This window comes from Phocoena phocoena, chromosome 7, assembly GCF_963924675.1.
Source record: "Phocoena phocoena chromosome 7, mPhoPho1.1, whole genome shotgun sequence".
NCBI lineage: Eukaryota > Metazoa > Chordata > Mammalia > Artiodactyla > Phocoenidae > Phocoena > Phocoena phocoena.
In genome coordinates, this window is record NC_089225.1 from 2,372,061 (window position 1) to 2,392,909 (window position 20,849).

General features: G+C 49.7%; 1 protein-coding gene across 1 annotated transcript in view; it reads left to right on the forward strand.

Moving 5' to 3' along the window:
• Window positions 1-20,080, forward strand: part of HERC2 (HECT and RLD domain containing E3 ubiquitin protein ligase 2) — a 231,180-nt gene extending 211,100 nt beyond the window's left edge. The window contains 14 exon segments of the mRNA XM_065880686.1: window positions 1,399-1,576; window positions 2,106-2,267; window positions 4,312-4,403; window positions 4,616-4,755; window positions 8,302-8,489; window positions 9,038-9,235; window positions 11,588-11,671; window positions 15,141-15,282; window positions 15,412-15,606; window positions 16,259-16,371; window positions 17,006-17,196; window positions 18,043-18,148; window positions 18,455-18,667; window positions 19,808-20,080. Coding sequence (XP_065736758.1) covers window positions 1,399-1,576; window positions 2,106-2,267; window positions 4,312-4,403; window positions 4,616-4,755; window positions 8,302-8,489; window positions 9,038-9,235; window positions 11,588-11,671; window positions 15,141-15,282; window positions 15,412-15,606; window positions 16,259-16,371; window positions 17,006-17,196; window positions 18,043-18,148; window positions 18,455-18,667; window positions 19,808-20,080 — 2,275 coding nt within the window.
• Window positions 20,081-20,849: the final 769 nt, after the last annotated feature.

Below are 20,849 nucleotides of genomic sequence, written 5' to 3' on the forward strand. Positions count from 1 at the left end.
ATGAGGAGCAGAGTTGGAGGACTGACACTATTTAACTTCAAGTCTCATTTTAAAGATACAGTAATCAAGACAGTGTTGGTATTATTGTATCGAGTGAGAAATATATCAGTGGAGCAGAATAGGATAGGAAGTCCAAAAACGTACCCACAAATACTGATACAGTGAGTGTGGAAAAATGAAACTTGATTCCTCCCTCACAGTTTGCAGTGCATAATACAAAAGTGCAAAGACAATTTATTGGAGAAAAGATGGTCTTTTCAACAAATGGTTTTGAACAATTGGACAACCGTATGGTAAACAGTGAACTTAAATTCTTATCTTGCGCCATTAATATCCAAAATTAAACCAAATACTTCATCTACTTCTACCTGGGCCAAGTAGCCATTCTTCCGTTCAGATCTGGTTTAAAGCATGGACTGTGCCACAAACCCAGTGATCCATCCAAAAACAAGGACTGCAGCCTAAACTCCAAATACCACAGTCTGAAATCTTCAGCCTTGCCTAAGGGAACACCTCGATCTTTGAACTTGAATTCTTATCTTGCATCATATGCAAAATTAACTCATAAGTCTAAAACCTACAACTAAAAACTTCTAGAAGAAAACATGAGAGAAAACTTTTGTGACCTTAGGTCAGATGAAGATTTTTAGATAGAACTCCAAAAGCACAATCCAGTAAAGAAAAATAGGATAAATTGGACTTTATAAAAATTGTGAACTTCTCTTTGAAAGACACTGTTAAGAGATGGAAAGCACATGCCACAGACTGGGAAAGCATATTTGCCACATCATATATCTGACTCAGGTCTTATATCCAAAATCATTATAAATAGCTTTCAAAACTCAGTAATAAGAAAAAGAAGTTTGTCGTCAGGCTTGCCATGTTATATATAGACTAGTTGACTCCTTAAATGAAATGTTGATTTATAGCAAGGGTGGACAGGCTGTTTCTGCAAAAGACCAGAGAGTAATAAATATTTTAGGCCAGCCACATACATTTTTTGTTGTATATCCTTCTTTCGTCATTTTCGTTTGTTTGTTTTACAACCCTTAAAAAATGCAAAGTGCATTCTCAGCTCACTGGCCTTTCAAAAACAGGTCATAGGCCAGACATGGCCTATCTGTAAGTGCTGGTCTTCCAGCCCCTGATTTAGACTGTACATCTCCTCTCTGGCATTTGGGCAGCTTGTATAAAAGGAGGTAGGTAGGGAATTACATGATTTTGAGTTCAGGCCTGAATGATTCTTCCAGATTGATTTAATGATTGACTTGACAGATGTATGTAGGTTGAGAGGTGTGCATTGAATAAATGAGCAACAAACCAAAAGCCTATATTTAATCATTTAAAAATATTTAAGAATGAAACTATTTCAGTTATATTTGGTGACCTCTTTTGCAGTCCGTGTGACCGTCCTCGTGTCATTGAGTCTCTGAGAGGAATAGAGGTGGTTGATGTCGCTGCTGGTGGAGCCCACAGCGCCTGTGTCACTGCAGCCGGGGACCTCTACACGTGGGGCAAAGGCCGGTATGGCCGCCTGGGGCACAGTGACAGTGAGGACCAGTTGAAACCAAAGCTGGTGAGGAGGAACTGTGCGCGGGAGGCCTGGAGGGACAGCTTGCTGTTGTCGTTATGCTTTGTAAAAATCCACAGTATTTCCTATTCCAGATTCTTTTTAGTTTCAGAGTTAACAGTGTTTTTTTTTTGGTGGGAATAAAAACCACCATGGTATATATTCCATGGGTCTTTTAAACAGGATAGTGTTTGAAATACCCTTTTATCTACACTAGTAAATATTACTTGGCATCTAGCTAGAGGCTTTGTCTTCTGGGAGGTCCGCTGTGATTTAGGTGAGGCTGCAGGGTGGGTGGCAGGACTGAGCACTGGACACTGGGACCTGCCTCCTACTGCTGAGATGCTCACAGTTCGGATATGCGAGGGTGTCTTTTGTCTTGGCCTGCAGGACCATTAAGATTCCCTGTTGTTTGTAAAGAATTAAGACAGGCACCCTCCCCCCCACCCCACCCCCAAATCCCAGACGTTAACCCCTCCGGGGAGAGCCTCCTTTCTGTTGCAGTCGGATGTCCTCAGTGCCCCTCTCTCTGCAGGTGGAGGTGCTGCAGGGCCACCGCGTGGTCGACGTTGCCTGTGGCAGTGGGGACGCCCAGACCCTCTGCCTCACGGAGGATGACACCGTCTGGTCCTGGGGGGACGGGGACTACGGCAAGCTGGGCAGAGGGGGCAGCGACGGCTGCAAGGCGCCCGTGAAGGTACGCTGCCTGCCACCGCCTGCGTCTCAGGAGTAGCCTAACTTCATCCTTAGCTTCTTTGCAAAACACATGACGGGTCACTGGGTGAAAAGGGAGTGAAAGCCCCAGAGGTATGAAGATAGTTGTAAGTACTGTTTCGTGCTCTCTCGGGAATGTCTGTGGTCAGCGGGGCTTCACGCGGCCCATGGTTTTATTTAGCACGCGGACCTGTTTGAGGAGAAGGACGACTGGTCCACACCCTTCTGCTCACAGAGGTCTGTAGCTATGCACTGCACTGGTATCTGCTGAAAGGCTGCATCTGGCTCAGCCAGAGGCTGCTAGATGGACATCTGTGAGAAGACGAGAAGAGGCTCCGCCTGAGCCGAGTGGCTCTGGGCAGTTGATCGACGTTTGTGGTCACGACTGTGAATACAAACTCCTTTGTGAATAAGGAGCTGGCAGAGGTTAGGTTCATCCGTGTGTTTAGGGCACATGCTGACTACCTAGCGGCCTGCGGGACGAGAACACAGCAGGGCCGTTCAACTGAGGTGATTTGCTGTGGACTTGGGAGTGTCAGTGCTGTGAAAGAAAGCTAGACGTTGTCTCTGCTCGGCATCCTCTCTTGTTGGGGCTCTGAGACTGCACGTGCAGAGTAGAGGCCCACATGGTGCATGGGCGGCCTGGGGAGGGGGTGGGGAGCCGCCGGAGGCCGTCAGAGTAGGAGCCTGAGCTGGGACTGCCGAGCTGGACTCAGAGCCGTGCTGCTCAGTAAAGTAGCCGCTGGCCATGCATAACTACTTAAGTTTTAACTTAAATCAGTTAAGAGTGAGTAACATTACAATTCACTCCCTCGCTTGCGCTGCCCACATTTCACGTGCTCAGGAGCTGCGTGTGCTGCCATGCTGGTTAGTGAGGGCACAGCAAGCTTCCATTACCACGGGGAGTGGTATTGGCAGGTGCCGGCTAGAGCCAGGGCCTGATGAAGAAGACATCACCTGAGGCACCTGCACCTCTGTGCCATGAAGCTGGCTGCAAGGAGACACCCCTCTTCTTCAGGGCCTCCTTGGCAGGTGCTGCTGGAAAACCTGGGACTCGAGGCTGCCTTCTTGTCCTTATCACCACTTGCTCTTTTCCCTCACAGGTATACAGTATTTTAACCACATTACAGGTTACGTATGGTTTCCACATTTATGAAAAAATTGTTGTGGGCTTTCGTATGTCAAGAAGGCATTAGACAGAGGCTTTGCACCTTGCAGGACTGAGATGTCGAATGTTGGGGGGTGTTGGGGGGTGGAGGCCATTACTGCTATCATTGTGATGGGGGTAGGGTGAGGAGAAAACAGAGAATTAGGGGATAATGAATTTAAATTTAAGTTTGAGAACTTAAGTCTGGAAACAGTCACAGGTAATAAGGAGCATAGTTTGCTAGGTGAGAAAAGATGTCAGCTAGGTAAATGAACCCCAACAAGACCTCTGGGTGCTGGCAGTGAAGGGTCTGGACCCTTGAGCATGCAGGGCTGGAAGTGGGTTCCGGTACTGACCTGATCAACGTCGTGTTTAATTGGAATAACCTGGGCAGGTGGATTGCTAGTGTCTGAAGTCAGAACCCTGGTTGTCTTGGCCATCCGTCCCCCGTTGCCTGCTTCTTCTTCCCTGTGGGCCTGTGCATCTGATAGGGCTGGAGGGCAGATGTGAAGTGCAGGGCTTGCTGGAGAATGGGGCCACCACATCACAAAGAGAAATGGAGTTGGGAGAGTGAATGCTGGGGAAAGCGATCATAGACCTTCAACAGTGACGTGTTCATTTCCAGCAGTACGCGGCAGGTCTCACAGGTGGTGGCACGGCCGCCTGGCTGCCTGTGGCCTGTGCTCCCTCAGAGCCAGGGTTCCTGCCCCTTCTGAGAACACTTGGCTGTGTGGAGTAGGGTTTTACGTTGTAGTAAATGTTTGGCGTAGGAGTAAGGGCTTTCCGAGTTCTCTATTCGCGTCACTGCAGTCTCTATATGGGTGCAACCATCAGCAAAAACCTTGATTGAATCAGTCTAATTAAGCCTTTTCCCTTCTAGATCGATTCTCTGACAGGCCTTGGAGTGGTTAAAGTGGAATGTGGGTCCCAGTTTTCTGTCGCCCTGACCAAATCTGGTGCTGTCTATACTTGGTATGCAAGATTCTATTTATTTAAGTCCACCAAATCCAGATTGTTAATTAGAAGTCACTTTAACTGCCTTTTTGTAGATAGAAATGTGGTTTCTGTGGCAGGCTGTGGTTTGTGTCTTGCAGTGTCAGTGTGGTGTCTGCTTCAGGAGGGTGGCGCAGGGTGGTAAACAAGATGGCTTTGCATTCACAAGTTCCACGTTTCCTTGTGTGCAGGGGCAAAGGTGATTATCACAGGCTGGGCCATGGATCTGACGACCATGTTAGAAGACCTCGGCAGGTTCAAGGGCTGCAGGGGAAGAAAGTCATTGCCATCGCCACCGGCTCCCTGCACTGTGTGTGTTGCACTGAGGACGGTAGGTGGGAGGCCCAGCCTTGTCACTTGGAGGCTCAGGGATAATATGCACAGCTCTAAGGTGGAGGGGGGATGGGGAGAGTCATACTATACTCTGAAAATACGCCTGTGGTTTTGGCCCTATCGTCTTCAGTCCCTGGTGTTAACACTGGTGAACATGTTGTGTTTCGTGGCTAACAGAGCAGGCCTGATACGGCTGTTTTTAGAAACACTCGCTTGCAAGGTTGGCCTTCGGCTGGCTTCTAGGAGCCTGGATTTCAGGAGGGCTCCCACCAGCCCTAATTGAAGGAGGCTTTGTTAGAATGTTTGCAAAGAGCGTGGTCTCTGCTGAAACCTGCTTCCTTCTGGGGGTCTGGAACTTGGGTACGTGCCAGGCAGAGTGCCTGCCTGACCTGCCCCAGTCAGAACCTTGGTACCGAGTCTCTTATGTCCCTGCTGGACAGCACATCACAAGTGGCCACAACTTGTTACTGAAGGAACTAAATGCGTCTGTGTGACTCCACTGGGAGTGGGGGACCCTTGGAAGCTCACTCCTGGTTTTCTCTGCACTTCACCCATGTGCCTTTTCCCTTAGCTGATTTTGCTTTGTGTCCTTTCACTGTAATGAATTATAGCTCTGAGTATGATATATGCTGAGTCCTGGAGTTCTCCTAGTGAATCATCAAAACTGAGGGTGGTCTTGGGAACCCCAAGACAGTGGCAAAAGGGAGTTACAGATGGAATTAAGATTGCCAAATCAGCTGACTTTACAGTATGGAAATATTCTGAATTATTAGGTGAGCCTACTAAAATCTCACACACCCTTCAGTGGAGAAAAGGAGGCAGAAGATCAGTGAGAGAGATGTGATGGAAGAAGGGGAAGGAGAGATTTTCCAATTACGAGAGGGTCTCAACTTGCCATTGCTGGCATTGAAGGTGGAGTGAAGGGGCCAGGGAGTATGGGTGGCTGCTGGAAAACTGACATTCCCCAAATTTTGCTCCCTTTAAAAGGCTTCGGTGAATTATATGAACACGTGCCCTTTAATTAGTTTCGATGAATGAGTTTCATATATGAATATGCAACTTCTGTGGCTTGTGGTGGGACTGATGTAGTTCTTGATGAAGAGATCACAACACACTTTTATTTCCTTTATTATAATTTAAAAATTTTTGAAACATATATATAACACACTTAGAGAACAGTTGCAGGTATAGTACAAAGAACTTTTTCTTTTTCCATGTGAGAGATAGGTGATGCCATGGTGCCCCATTACCCTGAACAAGTGTGTATTTCCTACAGTGATGGGCCCTGTGCTACATGATCACAACATGGCCTTCAGTGAGAAAATATACACAGTCGTCACTCCACCTGACCTCCCTCTCTCTCCCCTCACAACATGGGCTCCATCAGCTGTGCTGCTCTTGGCTCTGTTCTGAGACAACCCTCAGTCACCCCTCAGGGTCATCCTCGTCAGTCTTCTTCAGTCTTCTTGGACTTTTTGGACCTTGACACTTTTCACACTGGTTACGGGCTGGTTATTTTGTAGAACATTTCTCAATTTGAGTTTGATGTTTCCTCAGTAGATTCAGGTTGCACATCTTTGATCTTAATTTATCCTGCATTCCTAACTCATTCTCAGTTCATCAGGTGACATGCGTGTTCTCTTTGTCCCATTACTAATGGTGTTAATATCAGTCACTTGATAAAGGTGGTATAGCCAGCCTGTTCCACTGTGAACATCCTTTGTAACTAATAAGTATTCGGGAGGGTGTTTGAAACTATATAAATATTCCTTTTTTCACTGAACATTTTATTCTCATCAGATATTTAAATTTTTGTTGGTTTGTTTTCATCTTGTCGGACTCATGGTTTCCTAATTTATTTAATGAGTTACATATAAGCTGTTGCTTTTACTTACCTTGATGCTCAAATTGTGCCCTGTTTGGCTGGTTTCATCTCCTGAAGTTCCCACCCCGTCATTCATTGAGTACTTCCTTGCTTTCTGGCACAAAAAGACCTTCTGTCCTCGTCTTGACTCTCCATGTCTCAAGCTTAGAATTGTCTGTTTCCCCAAGGAGCCCTGGTGCCTTTAGAGGAAAATGGTGTTTGAAAGACAAGGTCAGGTCTATAGGTGTGCTCATCGCTAATGGAATGTCACTGCTCCCAGGCCTTCTTAGTGGACAGAGCTAGGGAATATATATGTAAATAATACACAAAATTACATCTGTGTTTATTTCTATATGTATATATGTACATAGAGTACCACTTGTTCACACCAGTACCCCAAGGTACTGGACCACAGGTTCATTCTAGTTTTCTCTCTTTCCATACTTGTTACTCCTTTCTCTTTTGGTAAGAAACCTGGATCCCCTTACTGAGTAAGTGATTCACTTACTCTTCCTGTAGTGGCTGGTGTCCCGTCGTTGCCTTTGCCTTCTCCTCTGTGTGGATCCTCACCTCACTTGGGCTGTGACTGCCCACTCTGGACCGTGTCCCCACATGGGTGTACTGCTCCCTGCTTTGGCTGACTTCCCACACCTGGCTACCCTCTGTGTGGAAGTCCTTGTCTCTCGTGCACTCTGATTCCCTGCACCCGGCTGTGCCTCTGCGGAGAGGCTCTCTTCCCCTTGCTTGCACTCTGACACCTACCCAGTGGCTTTAGGACTGAGTTCTCCAGAGCAGGAAGGGGCAGGACACAAGCACACTGCCCTTGATCATGCGGGCCTTGCACTTTGCACAGTGGTGCTTATGGCTTCATGGCACCCTGAGGAGTCTGTGGATTTGCAAGGCTTGTGATGTTTCTAAAGAACTAAACTCATTTCTATTCTAGTCACCACCTTACCCATACAGTGGAGTTTCATGGTTGGGATCTAGTATGGTATGTTGAAAAATATGATTCTCATCAGTGAGATATGAATGAGAGATTCATATCTCATGTTTAGGATATGAATAACCATTGGAAGAACATGTTCCTTTAAAACATGGATTTCGTTTAGTTAAAAACTGACTTTCTCTTCCTTTGACATACAGAATCAATTTGGATTGTAAGTATTTACCATCTGTTTTTTTTTTTTTCTTTGCGGTATGCGGGCCCCTCACCGCTGTGGCCTCTCCCGTTGCGGAGCACAGGCTCCGGACGCGCAGGCTCAGCGACCATGGCTCACGGGCCCAGCCGCTCCACGGCATGTGGGATCCTCCCGGACCGGGGCACGGACCCGTGTCCCCTGCATCGGCAGGCGGACCCCCCACCACTGCACCGCCAGGGAAGCACTACCATCTGTTTTGATGTTACTTGTTCTGAGTAAGAACTGTTCCAGTTACATGCTTAGTCCTGTGAACAGACACGGTTGGAAAAGCTGTGTTAGCAGCAGGGGAAGGGTCCTGGGAAGCCTGCTACCTCTTTGAGTGTTGTGATTAGAGACATCTAGATCACCATAAGGTTAACATTTCACAGACAACCGCCGACACCCAGCTGGAGGGCAGCGAGGACTGTATGTGTGGGAAGATAGTGGTGGTTGTGCGTTCATTGGTCCTAGTATACAAGTCCTTTTTCTAAATCTGCATTAGGTGAAGTTTATACGTGGGGCGACAATGATGAGGGACAGCTGGGAGATGGAACAACAAATGCCATCCAGAGGCCTCGGCTGGTAGCTGCCCTTCAGGGCAAGAAGGTCAACCGTGTGGCCTGTGGCTCAGCACATACTCTCGCCTGGTCAACGAGCAAGCCCGCCAGTGCCGGGAAGCTCCCTGCACAGGTCAGTGGCGACTGGGTGAGTGGGCCAGCAGGCACGCAGGTTGTGGCGATTGGGTGAGTGGGCCAGCAGGCACGCAGGTTGTATTGAATTATGCGTGTGCAAGTGTGCGCCCACTTCGTTTTCCCCTTATACATTTACAGAGGTGCTCTACTGAAAATAATTTATAATTATTGGTAAGGTAAGAACAGTATTTTTAAGAACATTAATTATTCACACCTGTCGACATTCTGTGTGTATCAGTGTGTCACCTTTATTCAAACTTTTATAAATTATATAAAACCATTCTGGTAGTTCAGGCTGCATGTTTTCTGTAGTAAATATATTTCAATACGCTAATTTTTTTTAACGTTCTCCGTGGTTTACGTTTCTTGGCTCAGGCAAAATGGCCAAAATATTATTTTAGAAACAGCAAGATTTTTTAAACCAAACTCAGAAGTCATGGTGCTTCTCTGTTTTCAAAAACAGTATTTTCAGAATCCGTCTACTATACTATGGCTTACCTGTGCGTTTGGCGCCTAAGTTGACTTAACGCAGTTTCCATGTTTCAGGTCCCCATGGAGTACAGTCATTTGCAGGAGATCCCAATCACAGCACTGCGGAACCGGCTGCTGCTGTTGCATCACATCTCAGAGCTCTTCTGCCCCTGCATCCCCATGTTTGACCTGGAGGGCTCTCTCGATGAAACTGGACTCGGGCCTTCTGTGGGCTTTGGCACTCTGCGAGGAGTTCTGATATCCCAGGGAAAGGTACCGCTCTGGTAGCAGTTTTTACTGTAGGTGATATTGGTATCTTCAGTAAGTTTTATCCAACAAAAATTCCTAAAGTAGGAATGTATTGAATACAGCTCATTCAGCGAATGTTCACTGAGCACCTACTATATGCCAGGCTCTGTCCTGGGTACTTAGAATGCATCGAAACAGACAAAAATCTCTTCTCTTTTGGAGCTTATTTTAAAAATGAATAGTGTGGTGCTGCCTTTTCCCCCTGTAATCTCTGTTTCCCACCTCCCCAGAAGGGGGTTGGCAGAACTAAGCTTCCATTCTTGCAGTGTTCTCTGCTGTCCTGGCCTTGAGGCTTTATGGCAAATCCCTACTGACAGCAGGAAGAAAAAATAATGGGATAATTTCTTCTCCAGGGATGTCCAGCAGAGGGACCCGAACGTTACAGATCGCTTAGATAGAAGTTCGGTACCAGGATATGTAGAAATTCCTGGCCGAACGGTAGTTTAACAGCCTCTGAAAAGAATCATGAATGAAGGCTTCTGAAAGTCATGAGAGAAATTTTGGCCCGTTGACATTTGTAATAATTTGAGCTTTCTAGAATGAAATGCCTGAAGTCATCAAGTTTCTGGCAAGCAGCTTGACAGGATGTCCTGGAAGAGGCTCAATTGTTGTATGGTAGGGGGAATATTTGTATAGGGAAAAAAAAGCATAGAGGTCAAATTGAGGAATCCTAGTCCTGAAGAGTCTGATTCTGTGACATATATTGTTATCCAAGGTTATGGTCTGTTCTTATTGATAATAAAATTTAGATGTTTTGGAGTACTGTCCAAACAGTTTTTTTTTCAGGATTAGCTTTATTTCCTAAAATACCTAGCCGAAGGAGACTGGTGCACACGTTTTATTTTTATGTGTGGCTTAGAGACACGTAGACAGTGATGAGGATTGTGGTAATGGTAAGAGCTCTCTGATGACCCAGAGCAGGAAAAAATTGTGGGCAGGTAAAATCAATATGAGACTTTACTTCAACCATTTTTCAATAATAAAAATGGCAAATTTGATTACTTGCACCGTTTTTTTAATCCCTCAAAGCAGAGGTGATAATAAGCAGTAAAAGGGAAAAAGCCTCTCCTTGTAGGGAGGAAACAAAGCGAGAGGTAGCACGTGTCTCACGCTGAGTATGTGAGTGTCCTGCAGGCTGGGAGCACAGGGCAGGGACGCCCAGGGAGGCTGAAAGGGTACCCTCAGCCACGGGGGTGTTGGCCTCTATTCTGGTCCTCGTTGGGAAGGACCGCCTCTGCAGGAAATTCTAGGGAGTGGGTTTCATTGGTGACTGTGGAGAGCTGTTACCAGGGCCCAGAAGAGAGCAAGCCACAGGAGGGCGGGGCTCGCGGGGCGCTCCGTGGGGAAGGGAGCTCATGCCTGGAGCAGGGCCGAGCAGCGAGCAGGGTGCTGGTCCTTGGGGTGGAGGGCGTGCAGGAATGCATGGGGAGCGGCCTGCCTCTGCATCGCCTGTATGGTGCGGGGTGTGTGTCTGTGGGCCCCCCGTGTGATGGCAGTACCTCTTCCCTTCCCATCTTCACAGGTTAGAGCTCTCAGGCTCTGACCTAAGAGGGGGGTGCAGACCTTGCTGTCGGCACCTCGTGGCCCGCCTTCTACTCCTACCCCAGCCGCCCTGTCTCCAGAAGAGAGCCCAGTCGTCCACTCGGCAGGGACCTGGGGCTGCCACTGGTCCTGCCTCCTCCGGGTGTCTGGACTCTCCTCCCGTCCTCACGCACGTGCACACGAGCACGTGTCCCCCGCGCCCAGGCCCACGTGGGCATGTGTCTCCCTGGGTGAAGTTGGGGCCTGCTCCCTTTGCTTGCCGTCTTCACTCTGGGTTTTCCAGGTTTCTTTCAGTGCCCGGTGCCCATGAGTTCCCTCCCTCACTGGCTTCACCATCCCCATCCCACCCTGGCCCGCTCCCTGGCCCTGCTGCGGCTTTGTGGCCGATGTCTCTGCTGGGACAGCAATACTGTATAATTAGTGCCTCAGTCCTGCCACTAGTGGACTTGCAGTTTGGCTGGGAAACCTCGGTTTTCTGTTTAACCCTCGGAGCCTGGCCTGAGCCCTGGGTTGGAGCAGGTGGTCCCCGGGCTCTGGCCCTCGCTCCTCTCTGTGCAGTGCGTGCCGGGTGCCTCATGCCTCCAGATGGCAGGCAGGGGGTGCTGCTAAGCACTGGCCCTGCCGGCTGCCTGAGCCTCTGCGTGGGCTTGCGTGTGGATGCCAGGCTACCGCCCTGGGCCACCTCATGACCCGACAAAGGGAGTTCTGTGATTTGAAATATCTGTGGGTAATACTTTCTATATCACATTCTAAATTTTGTCTGTCGTGTTTCAGGAGGCAGCTTTCCGAAAAGTAGTACAAGCAACTATGGTGCGAGATCGCCAGCACGGTCCCGTGGTGGAGTTGAACCGGATCCAGGTAACAAGTGGAGATGGCTTTCTGTTCTTAGATGTGATGGGTTTGTGGTTGTGAGTCATGTCCCCTCAGCCGGGGGCAAGTGCTCGTAGAAAACCTTCTCTCATGCCCTTGCTTTAGAGAGCAAGGTGCCACATGTGTGAGATGTCCAGTGCTGAGACCGCCAGGTGGCAACGTTAGTGGTTTTCTTTATAACGGAAAGAAGAAAGGCTTATTTCAGATAACCCAGAAGCACAAATCCAGATAAGCAAAAGGGGAAAAGTAAAAATGACCCATATTTCCACCACATAGTGATAACTGCTGCTAACGTTTGGGGGGTGTGTATCTGTTGGTTGTAAACTGAACTGGATGACTCTCTTTTGCAACTTGCTGTCTGTTCCTCTTAATGCATTGTAATAAGCACCTCCCTGTCCCGTGCTGTAGGGCCGTGGGATTGTTTACGCCAACCAGCTGCCCACGTTGATTTCTCTGCTGGGGGCTAGAAGGCTAGGGTACAGCAGGGCCAGGTGGTGTGGCCCCAGCTACGTGTGTGTCTTCAGTCACCCGCTTGGGTTAGGTTTTGAGAGGCAGAGCAGGTTCCCTGTTCCTGCCAGCCTCATACCTTCCCCAGCCCTGATGGCTGCTTACTTTGCCAGTTTAATAGGCCAGAATCACTTATACTAAGACTGTGTCACAGTAGTAATTGAAGAAGTGAAAAGTAGACCGTCTCTGAATTTGTACTGCTGCCAAATGTATATAAGCCTCGAGCTAAAAGAATTAATTAAAACCAGAGGAAGCCCAGCACTGCTGATGGCGTGTGTGCACTTGGCATTTCCCACACCAGCGAAGTTGGCCCCGCCTCTTGGAGCAGGAGCAGAACCTGAAGAGCAGATGCTTTGTTCCTGAGCCATCGTGTCAGCACATGGTTTCTACCCTGATGCTGGTTGTATGACTAGACTTGCTTCCAGAGCTGTTCCTGGGGGCATTTTCAATTAAGGCATCACACTCTTTTCCTTTGTTGGAGAACACATGTGACCATGCTGATGGAAGTGGTTCCTTCACCGACGTCATAGTGTTTAATGTGAAGCTGGAGGTCAGTCAGCCCATTCCACAAACAAATGGGCTGTTTTAATTAGGGTCATAAAAAAGCTTTTATTTCCCCACCTTGGAGGATCATTTTGGTTTGCTCTACATTATTAGGGCGTAAATACTAAAGTTCGTAAGTGAGGAAAGCCGATCGTCTAATTCAGACAGTTGGGTGTTCCTGGATTGCAGGCCTGCCTCAGCTGTGCACAGGCACCACGTTGGGGCCAGTGGCCCAGTGTGGGTGTCCAAGCCCAGGGCCCTTGACACCAGGGAACCTGGCTAACCTGGAGTCCACACCAGGCACATTTTCCAGTCATTGTGTGCTCAATGCCTCTTCTTTTCTCATCTTGGCATCCCCAGCACAGTGAGTTATGAAAATGCTCGGTGCGTGTCTGAAAGAACAGAATAGGTAAGGAGAGAAACAAATTTGTATTAGACATTTTTTAAAAGGCGTATAAACAACCTTCAACACAGCGTGCAATGCTCATTGATGTCACAGGAGCCACTCCGGGCCACCCAGCGGTCCTCAGGTGCCAGAGCCAGGTTTCCTTCAGTTCAGGGTTTCAAACATACTCTTGAAATTGGGAAGGTCCTCCACAAAGATGGATATAAAGTAGAGCAGAGTGGTGCGGGGGGCATTCTGTGACTCCAAGTTGAACGCAGACACCAGCAGTGACCCAGAAAGGTGGTGCGGGCATCCTCTTCCCTGTGCTGTCCCAAGGCTGCAGCCTTCTCTCGTGGGGATGCCCTTGGAGACATTTTCTTACTGTCTGTCAGAAGTGCTGTAGAGACACTAAAAGTAGGCCGTGTTCTTGGAGGGTTTCTCTGTGTTTGAATTTAATTTAGTTTTGTAACAGGATCTAAAAATAAATCTGTGTACATTAAAAACTTTAAATGCATTGCAGATAATGCTTGCTCATTTCTGAAAATTTAGAAAATTCAAATTAAAGACCATTAAAACCACCTATATTCCTGCTGTCCAGAGGTGTCAGGTACACAGCCCTGTCCTTGCAGTGTCCTGGCTGTGTTCACATAACCATGTTCCTTCATAGCAGCTGAGAGCATCAGTCTGTGTTAACTGGCACTGTAAACGGAGGTGATGTGACCTTTCGAGTGGGCAGCAGGTCTGTGTCTTACCCCTCACGTAGGAACACATCCTTCTCCCTTTCTGTAGCTCACTCTCCCCTGGGCGCTGTGTGCCTTAGAGAGCTGCTGTTAAGGTCAAAGGAAATGACATATGAGAACGTACAGCTGACTGTGTGGTGCACAGGAGGACTCACTCCACAGGAAACTATTGTCATTGTTCTTATATTTTTAGTCTTGAGAATGGTAATTTATGCAGTGAGGAGAATTAGCTGTTAAACTCAGCCTAGAACTCACGACGAAGTTAAGGATGGCGAGAGTTTAGCCAGAAGAGTCAAGTGAAAGTACATTCTCACAATCATATTTTCCTTAACTTCTCATTTTGCAGTCATTTCAGACTGAGCTTCTTGGGTGATTCTGAAGCACAGCCTAGGCTGCAAGCTGCAGGGTTACTGAGGCCACACTCAGTGAGGGCTTGAGGGCCATGGTTATGATCTGTTGGGGAATCTTAGCTTATGATGAGAAATACAGGTGGGACAAGTGATCATACTTGGAGACACAGTGACCCCAAGAGTTGAGCAGGGTCCGTGCAGGTGAGGAAAGGAGGGGAGGAAGGTTCTGTCCTGGCTCAGATATTACAGGCCAGATTTGGTCTCAGAGCCCCTTGGGGTGACCCTGCCAGGGCTGATGGTCTGCTCGGAGGGCGCTTTCAGGGCTCCTGGCCGCTTCTTCACGGAGACCGTGGGCAAGGTTACAAAGTGTGAGGGTGAGCCAGGCTGCAGCTCCTGCCCACCCGGGCTGCTGCAGTCCTTCCTGTGGTCTGTGATTTCTTGAGGGCGTGTTTGCTTAGCCACCACCGTCCTGCCGTGCTGGCGAGCGCGCCCCGGCCCCTTGAGCACAGCTGTCCAGCAGGCAGCCTGCATCAGGGGAGGGAAAACGAGGAGCGCAAGGCTGGTCTTCGGGGTCCTCAGCAGGCGTGGGTGAGGAGACGAGGACATGGGTCAGTCCTGGGAGGTCCAGCAGCCCTTCGTGCGCGCACAGGTGTGCTCTGGGGGTTGTGCTTGAGCTTGCTGGGCGCTCGTGGCGGCCTGAGGTTGTAGAGGCCGTGCCACACGTCTGGGTGCTGCTTGCTGTCTGTAGGGTCTCCTGCCCCCACTCCCCGCTGGTGACCAGGACAGGACAGGCGAGGGTAACGGGAGGGGTGACTGGCCGCAGGGCCCTGCTTTGGATGCAGGGGTTCCAGGGCCGGTCGGCTGCCGAAGATGGCACCTGTGTGCTTTCTGCTGTGGCCCCCCTTCTGTATGTTCTTTGTCTCCCTCTCTAGGTCAAGCGTTCAAGGAGTAAAGGTGGCCTAGCGGGCCCTGATGGGACCAAGTCTGTCTTCGGGCAGATGTGCGCTAAGATGAGCTCATTTAGTCCTGACAGCCTTCTCCTCCCACACCGCGTCTGGAAGGTCAAGTTCGTGGGTGAGAGCTTGCGTGCGCTGAGGGGCGGTGGTGTAATGGGTGGTGCGAGGAGAAATGAGCGGCCCCCAGCCACTCCCCAGGGGGCTCTGGCACAGTGACCGTGAGCTGCCGACCCTCCTTTCCCCCCAGGTGAATCTGTGGATGACTGTGGTGGTGGCTACAGTGAGTCCATAGCCGAGATCTGTGAAGAGCTGCAGAACGGACTCACCCCGCTTCTGATCGTGACACCCAACGGGAGGGACGAGTCGGGGGCCAACCGCGACTGCTACCTGTTCAGCCCGGCTGCCAGGGCGCCCGTGCACACCAACATGTTCCGCTTCTTGGGTGGGCCTCTTGCGTGGGTGCAGTGCTGCAGCTGTTCCGCTGTGTGTGCCCTGTTAGCTTAATGGCTGCTGTGTCTTGGGAGTGGTGTAGCTGTTTTAAATATCTCCTTCGAGCTTTCTCCGTGTGTAGCTGCAGGGACGTGAAGAGCCGGACCATTAGCAGCTGTGTGCTAAGAACCAGGAGGTGCCTTTGGCACTCAGAGGATCTGAGATAGCATGTGTCTGCATCCTAAACGTATCTGAAACTTGGGATCAGATCTTAGGATGTCTTGATACTTGGCCACCTGTTCATTGAGGGTCTGTGCCCATTAACTCACGGCACTGCCTGCACCTCTCCAGGCACTGCGAGCACCTCCTTGAGAAGCTCCGGCTCTTGGCTTTCCTGTCAGAGGATTGGCCACTGTGGCTACAGCTGTTGGTGGAAAGAGCAGAAGAGTTATAGATTTCACCCATAGGAACAGAAGGGAGCAATGAATTCAGAGTAGGATATAAGGTTTTAAGGACAGACCTAAGTCTCTGTGAATTGGGGTAATGTTGGTTTAGAAGGCACTGAGACCCCAGGGAAGAGCTCATCTCCGCTGTGTTGTTGAATGGACTGGATGTTCTGTCATCCGTTCCAAGTACCTCCTGTTTCTTGTGTTTCGAACGAGCAGGTGTGTTACTAGGTATTGCCATCCGGACTGGGAGTCCTCTGAGTCTGAACCTTGCTGAACCTGTCTGGAAGCAGCTGGCTGGGATGAGCCTCACCATTGCAGACCTCAGCGAGGTAACCTCCAGGAGGGAGAGGGCCGAGAGATGTGACACCTTGTGTGCCCAGCACAGAGCATGGGGGGCGTCCCCTGGGGTCTGGTTAAGAGGCACAGGCTGTCCCGAGGTGCGGACATACTCGCAGGTGGTCAGACTGCTGGCCGTCGGCCGCCTTCTAGTAGCAGAGTCGGGGTGTGGACACAAGGCCAGTCCGTTTCTAGACCTTGATGCACCAGCTGCTTGTGGGCTTTGCCACTTGTACGGTCTCGTCAGATAAGAAAGCCCTCTGTCTTTCCTGTGGCACAACTGAGCCCGTGGGCAGCTGGGGGAAGTTGAGGCTCCCAGGGCCTCCCTAGGCGTGGTTCCCTTGGTGCCATGAGTGAGGTTGGGACTCGCCTGTGAGCAGTGCCTGTCGCGCTCTCAGTGAGTGGTTTTAAAGACTTCCTTGTTACACATTCTTTCTTCAGCTCCTCGGGTAAAATGCTTCCTCGCTGCCCCTCTTTTATTCCCCGGCATGCGCAGTACCCTGGGAGCCTTGCCGTACGCCCCAGGCAGATCGAGGCCTCGCGCGACTGCGTGTCGGGTGTGAACTGGGGCCTGGGGTGCAGGAACAACCGCGACCCAACAAACGGACTCCCTTCTCCCCTTGAAAGGTCGATAAAGATTTTATCCCTGGGCTCATGTACATCCGTGACAATGAAGCCACCTCGGAGGAGTTTGAGGCCATGAGCCTTCCCTTCACGGTGCCAAGCGCCAGCGGCCAGGACATCCAGCTGAGCTCCAAGTACACACATATCACCCTGGACAACCGCGCCGAGTATGTCCGGCTCGCAATGAACTACAGGTACATGGTCGTCTGCCCTCCAGTGTTTCAACTCAGTAAATAGCAAAAATAGCAGAAAATGGTTTGCTTGGGTGGCTGCTTTCTTTCCACAAGGAAAATTTAATGGACTTGGCTCCATCGTGATCAGGGTTGGAGTACTTATTATTCTCACCCGAGATTCCTGGCTCTGATCAGAATACCAAGGTGAAGAGAATCCCCCTGTTTGGGGACTGTCCCAGCAGAGGTCACAGGCCTTTGTGTGCCACCTCTCCGGGAGCAGGGCTGTGTTTGGGGCGTCTCCACCCCTCGCCTGGCCCTTGCGCCACTGTCAGCTGCGGTTGCTGCGTGGCCTCCGCCCGATGTCCGCTCAGTGTGCTGCTTGGGAGCCTTCTCCTCCAGAAGCACCTGGCTGGGTGTTGGGATGAGGGCCCGTGCGTCAGGTGGGCTTTGCTTGCTAGGCTCTGCCTGAGGCCGGTCCTGGCAAGTGTCCTGTGCCATCCACCCGTGTTCCTTTCTGTCTCGTGCCCTAACTCGCCAGTCACCAGGGCCTTGGACGCGGCATCTGCTTTCGGGAAGTTCTTACCGTGGGTGCTGTGAGGCCTGCTCGCTGCCTCTGCTTGTCGGACTCTGGCTCCTTCCTGGGAAGCAGGGGGGGATTGAGAATTGTGTCTTGGAACGTGTATAGCCGTAGCTAGTTTTCGAGGTCGCGTTCCGTGTGCCAGTGAGATGGCCCCACTCCGTGAGAAGCTCTGAGACTGTCTGCAGAGCACACACCTGGCTCATCTGTGTGGCAAGGCTTGGTTGGTATGAGCAGAACAAGATCTACATCACCAAAGACAGAAGTGTAAAGTGAGTGTTTTCTTTCAGACTCCACGAATTTGATGAGCAGGTGGCTGCTGTTCGGGAGGGGATGGCCCGAGTCGTGCCTGTGCCCCTTCTTTCTCTGTTCACCGGATACGAACTGGAGACAATGGTATGCCCGCCGCTTCGTGCTGCCCCCCTGGAATGCCTTCTCATGGTCATCCACTGAGTCCACCTCTCAGTTAACTCTTGCACTTGGAGGTCTGAGATACACTTGTGCCTTTTGGGTGAAGTAAGACGTGCTCAGGGAGCGATTAGTCCCCGCCTCCCCCGCCCAGCCCTGGCCCACACACGGCGGGCCACAGGGCCTATCCTCCCACCCATCCCCTACGGCCTCCCACGCCTGAGCCTCCCCACACCAGCCCTGGGAGAAAGGAGTGGTGGACCCTGTGCTGACGCAAAGCGTGTCCCTCCACAGGTGTGTGGCAGCCCAGACATCCCCCTGCATCTTCTAAAGTCGGTGGCGACGTACAAGGGGGTGGAGCCTTCTGCACCCCTGATCCAGTGGTTCTGGGAGGTGATGGAGTCCTTCTCCAACACAGAGCGCTCCCTCTTCCTTCGCTTCGTGTGGGGCCGCACGAGGCTGCCCAGGACCATCGCCGACTTCCGGGGCAGAGACTTCGTCGTCCAGGTGCGGCTCCGACACACCCCGTGGCGTCAGCCGCGGGTCGTGTTCCTCGCACGCAGCCCTGCCCCAGCTGGGAAGGCGAGCAGGTCTCTCCTGTTACGTGGTTTTCCTTCCCTCTGGAAACAAAAATGAAAAACACGTAACTTCTTTGGTTTGACAGCTCAAAATTCAATGACTGCAGGTCTTGGGTACCACTGCCTACTTCTGAAAAGTTTATCTGGCCACCACCAGAGTGCACTGCTGTTATGTCAGCGTATCCTAGGTTGTTGAGCACACACATCACTTAAAGCGTTTATTTGATTCTCTGGTTGAATTAGGTGAATCACTGAGTAATGCTGCTTACTGAGAAAAATCAGCGCTCATCAGATTGAGTTTTGCTTTGAGTTCTGACTCTGCGGTCCGTGGTCAGAGATAGGCTCTGTCTACCTGCCAGGCCCTGGGGGTGAAATGACCTGATTCCCCACTGCCTACTCTCAGTTGACTTTGCCAGTCGCAGTGCTGAGGGGTGGAGTTCACCGCAGAGAGAGAGATTGGAAGTCCACTCTCCCGCATGTTTGGGGGGATTCGGGGACGTCTCCTTGCCCAGTGCACCCTGTCCTGGGTCTCTGGCCAGGGTTACAGAAGTAGTCACCTCTCAGGGAGATCTTTGAGAGCATATGCAGTTTTCCTCTCAGAAGGTAGGTAATTTGTGGGGTTTTTCCACAGTTCTTGCTGGCTTCCTAGCATCTTAATCTGTTGTGGTTGAAAGTGGGCTGATAGATTCAGGGAGAGCTTCCCCACATGGGTGATGGCTAAGCCCGTGCCTTTGCACCGGACCCTGTGTCAGTGGGTCTGGGGTCCCACCTTGTTGACCGGGGGTGGGTGGAGCCATCTGACTCTCCTCACAGCATTGGTTTGTAAAAGGCAATTGTCACAGTAACCAGTTGCTATTTTTTTTATTGAAAGTCCTGGGAAATAGTTACTCCTTTTTATTTATGAAATTGGCTAGATTTTGTGTTTTCTGATATTTTGTTATTTTTAGCCAACAAAATATGATGCTTTATGTGAATGAGAGTCAAGAGTCTAATGAACACAATAAAATAGATTGCGGTTTTACCTGTCCTTGTACATAGTCTCTGATGATTTAACATTTTTCATTAACAGGTATTGGATAAATACAACCCTCCTGACCACTTCCTTCCTGAATCCTACACCTGCTTCTTTTTGTTGAAGTTGCCCCGGTATTCCTGTAAGCAGGTGCTAGAGGAGAAACTGAAATATGCCATCCACTTTTGCAAGTCCATAGACACAGATGATTATGCTCGCATAGCCCTCACAGGAGAGCCAGCTGCGGATGACAGCAGTGACGACTCAGAGAACGAGGATGTGGATTCATTTGCTTCAGACTCTACACAGGATTATTTAACAGGACATTGAGGTGGAGAAATGGCATCCATCACAAGACACCACGAGACTGAGTGAGGAGGCAGAGCGCTGCAGTTCAGACTGCAGGGCGTGACGTGTGCCATGAGAAGGGTTAGCCCCCTAACGTGTGGGAGGATGATCAGAAAGTCAGCCTCGCACGTGGAGACTTAAAAGGGGCTTCTTACCCACAATGCTGCATTACATGTAGGACTTCTGCGTTTACTAAAGTGTGTAAATGTTTAATATAAATAATGAGATGCAGCGTCCCAAAAATGAATAAAAAGCCTTTTTCCCTGTGGGTGCAATAGATTGGTTTTTTCCCTTCCTTTTAAGTGTTGTGCATTGCCTTGATTGTACATTGGAAATACTGTGTAACAAATCGTATCATAAATATTTCAATTAATTTTACTCGGAATTTGTTTATTAAAAGTTTTTTGAACATTGAATGATCAGTATTACTTGAATGCATCCAGAGGTTATTTAAACCAAAATCAAAACAAGAAGGCCATCAGCCCCCCTCTCCTCCCCAGGTGCACATTCTAGCATATGCGGTGTGTAACTTGAATTGAGGCCTTTCTGTGAGCAGTATCATAACTTCTATCATGGAAAGTACTATATATAATGTTTGTGTCATGTATATGCCTAAATTTTAATACCCTATAAATAAAACATCTGTCACAAAATTGTTAAGCTGATCTTTCTTATGTGGTTAGACTGGCACTGGTGGGTGTGCTGCCACCCCAAAATAGATTAGTGTTTGATACAGCATTAGTTAAAGCCA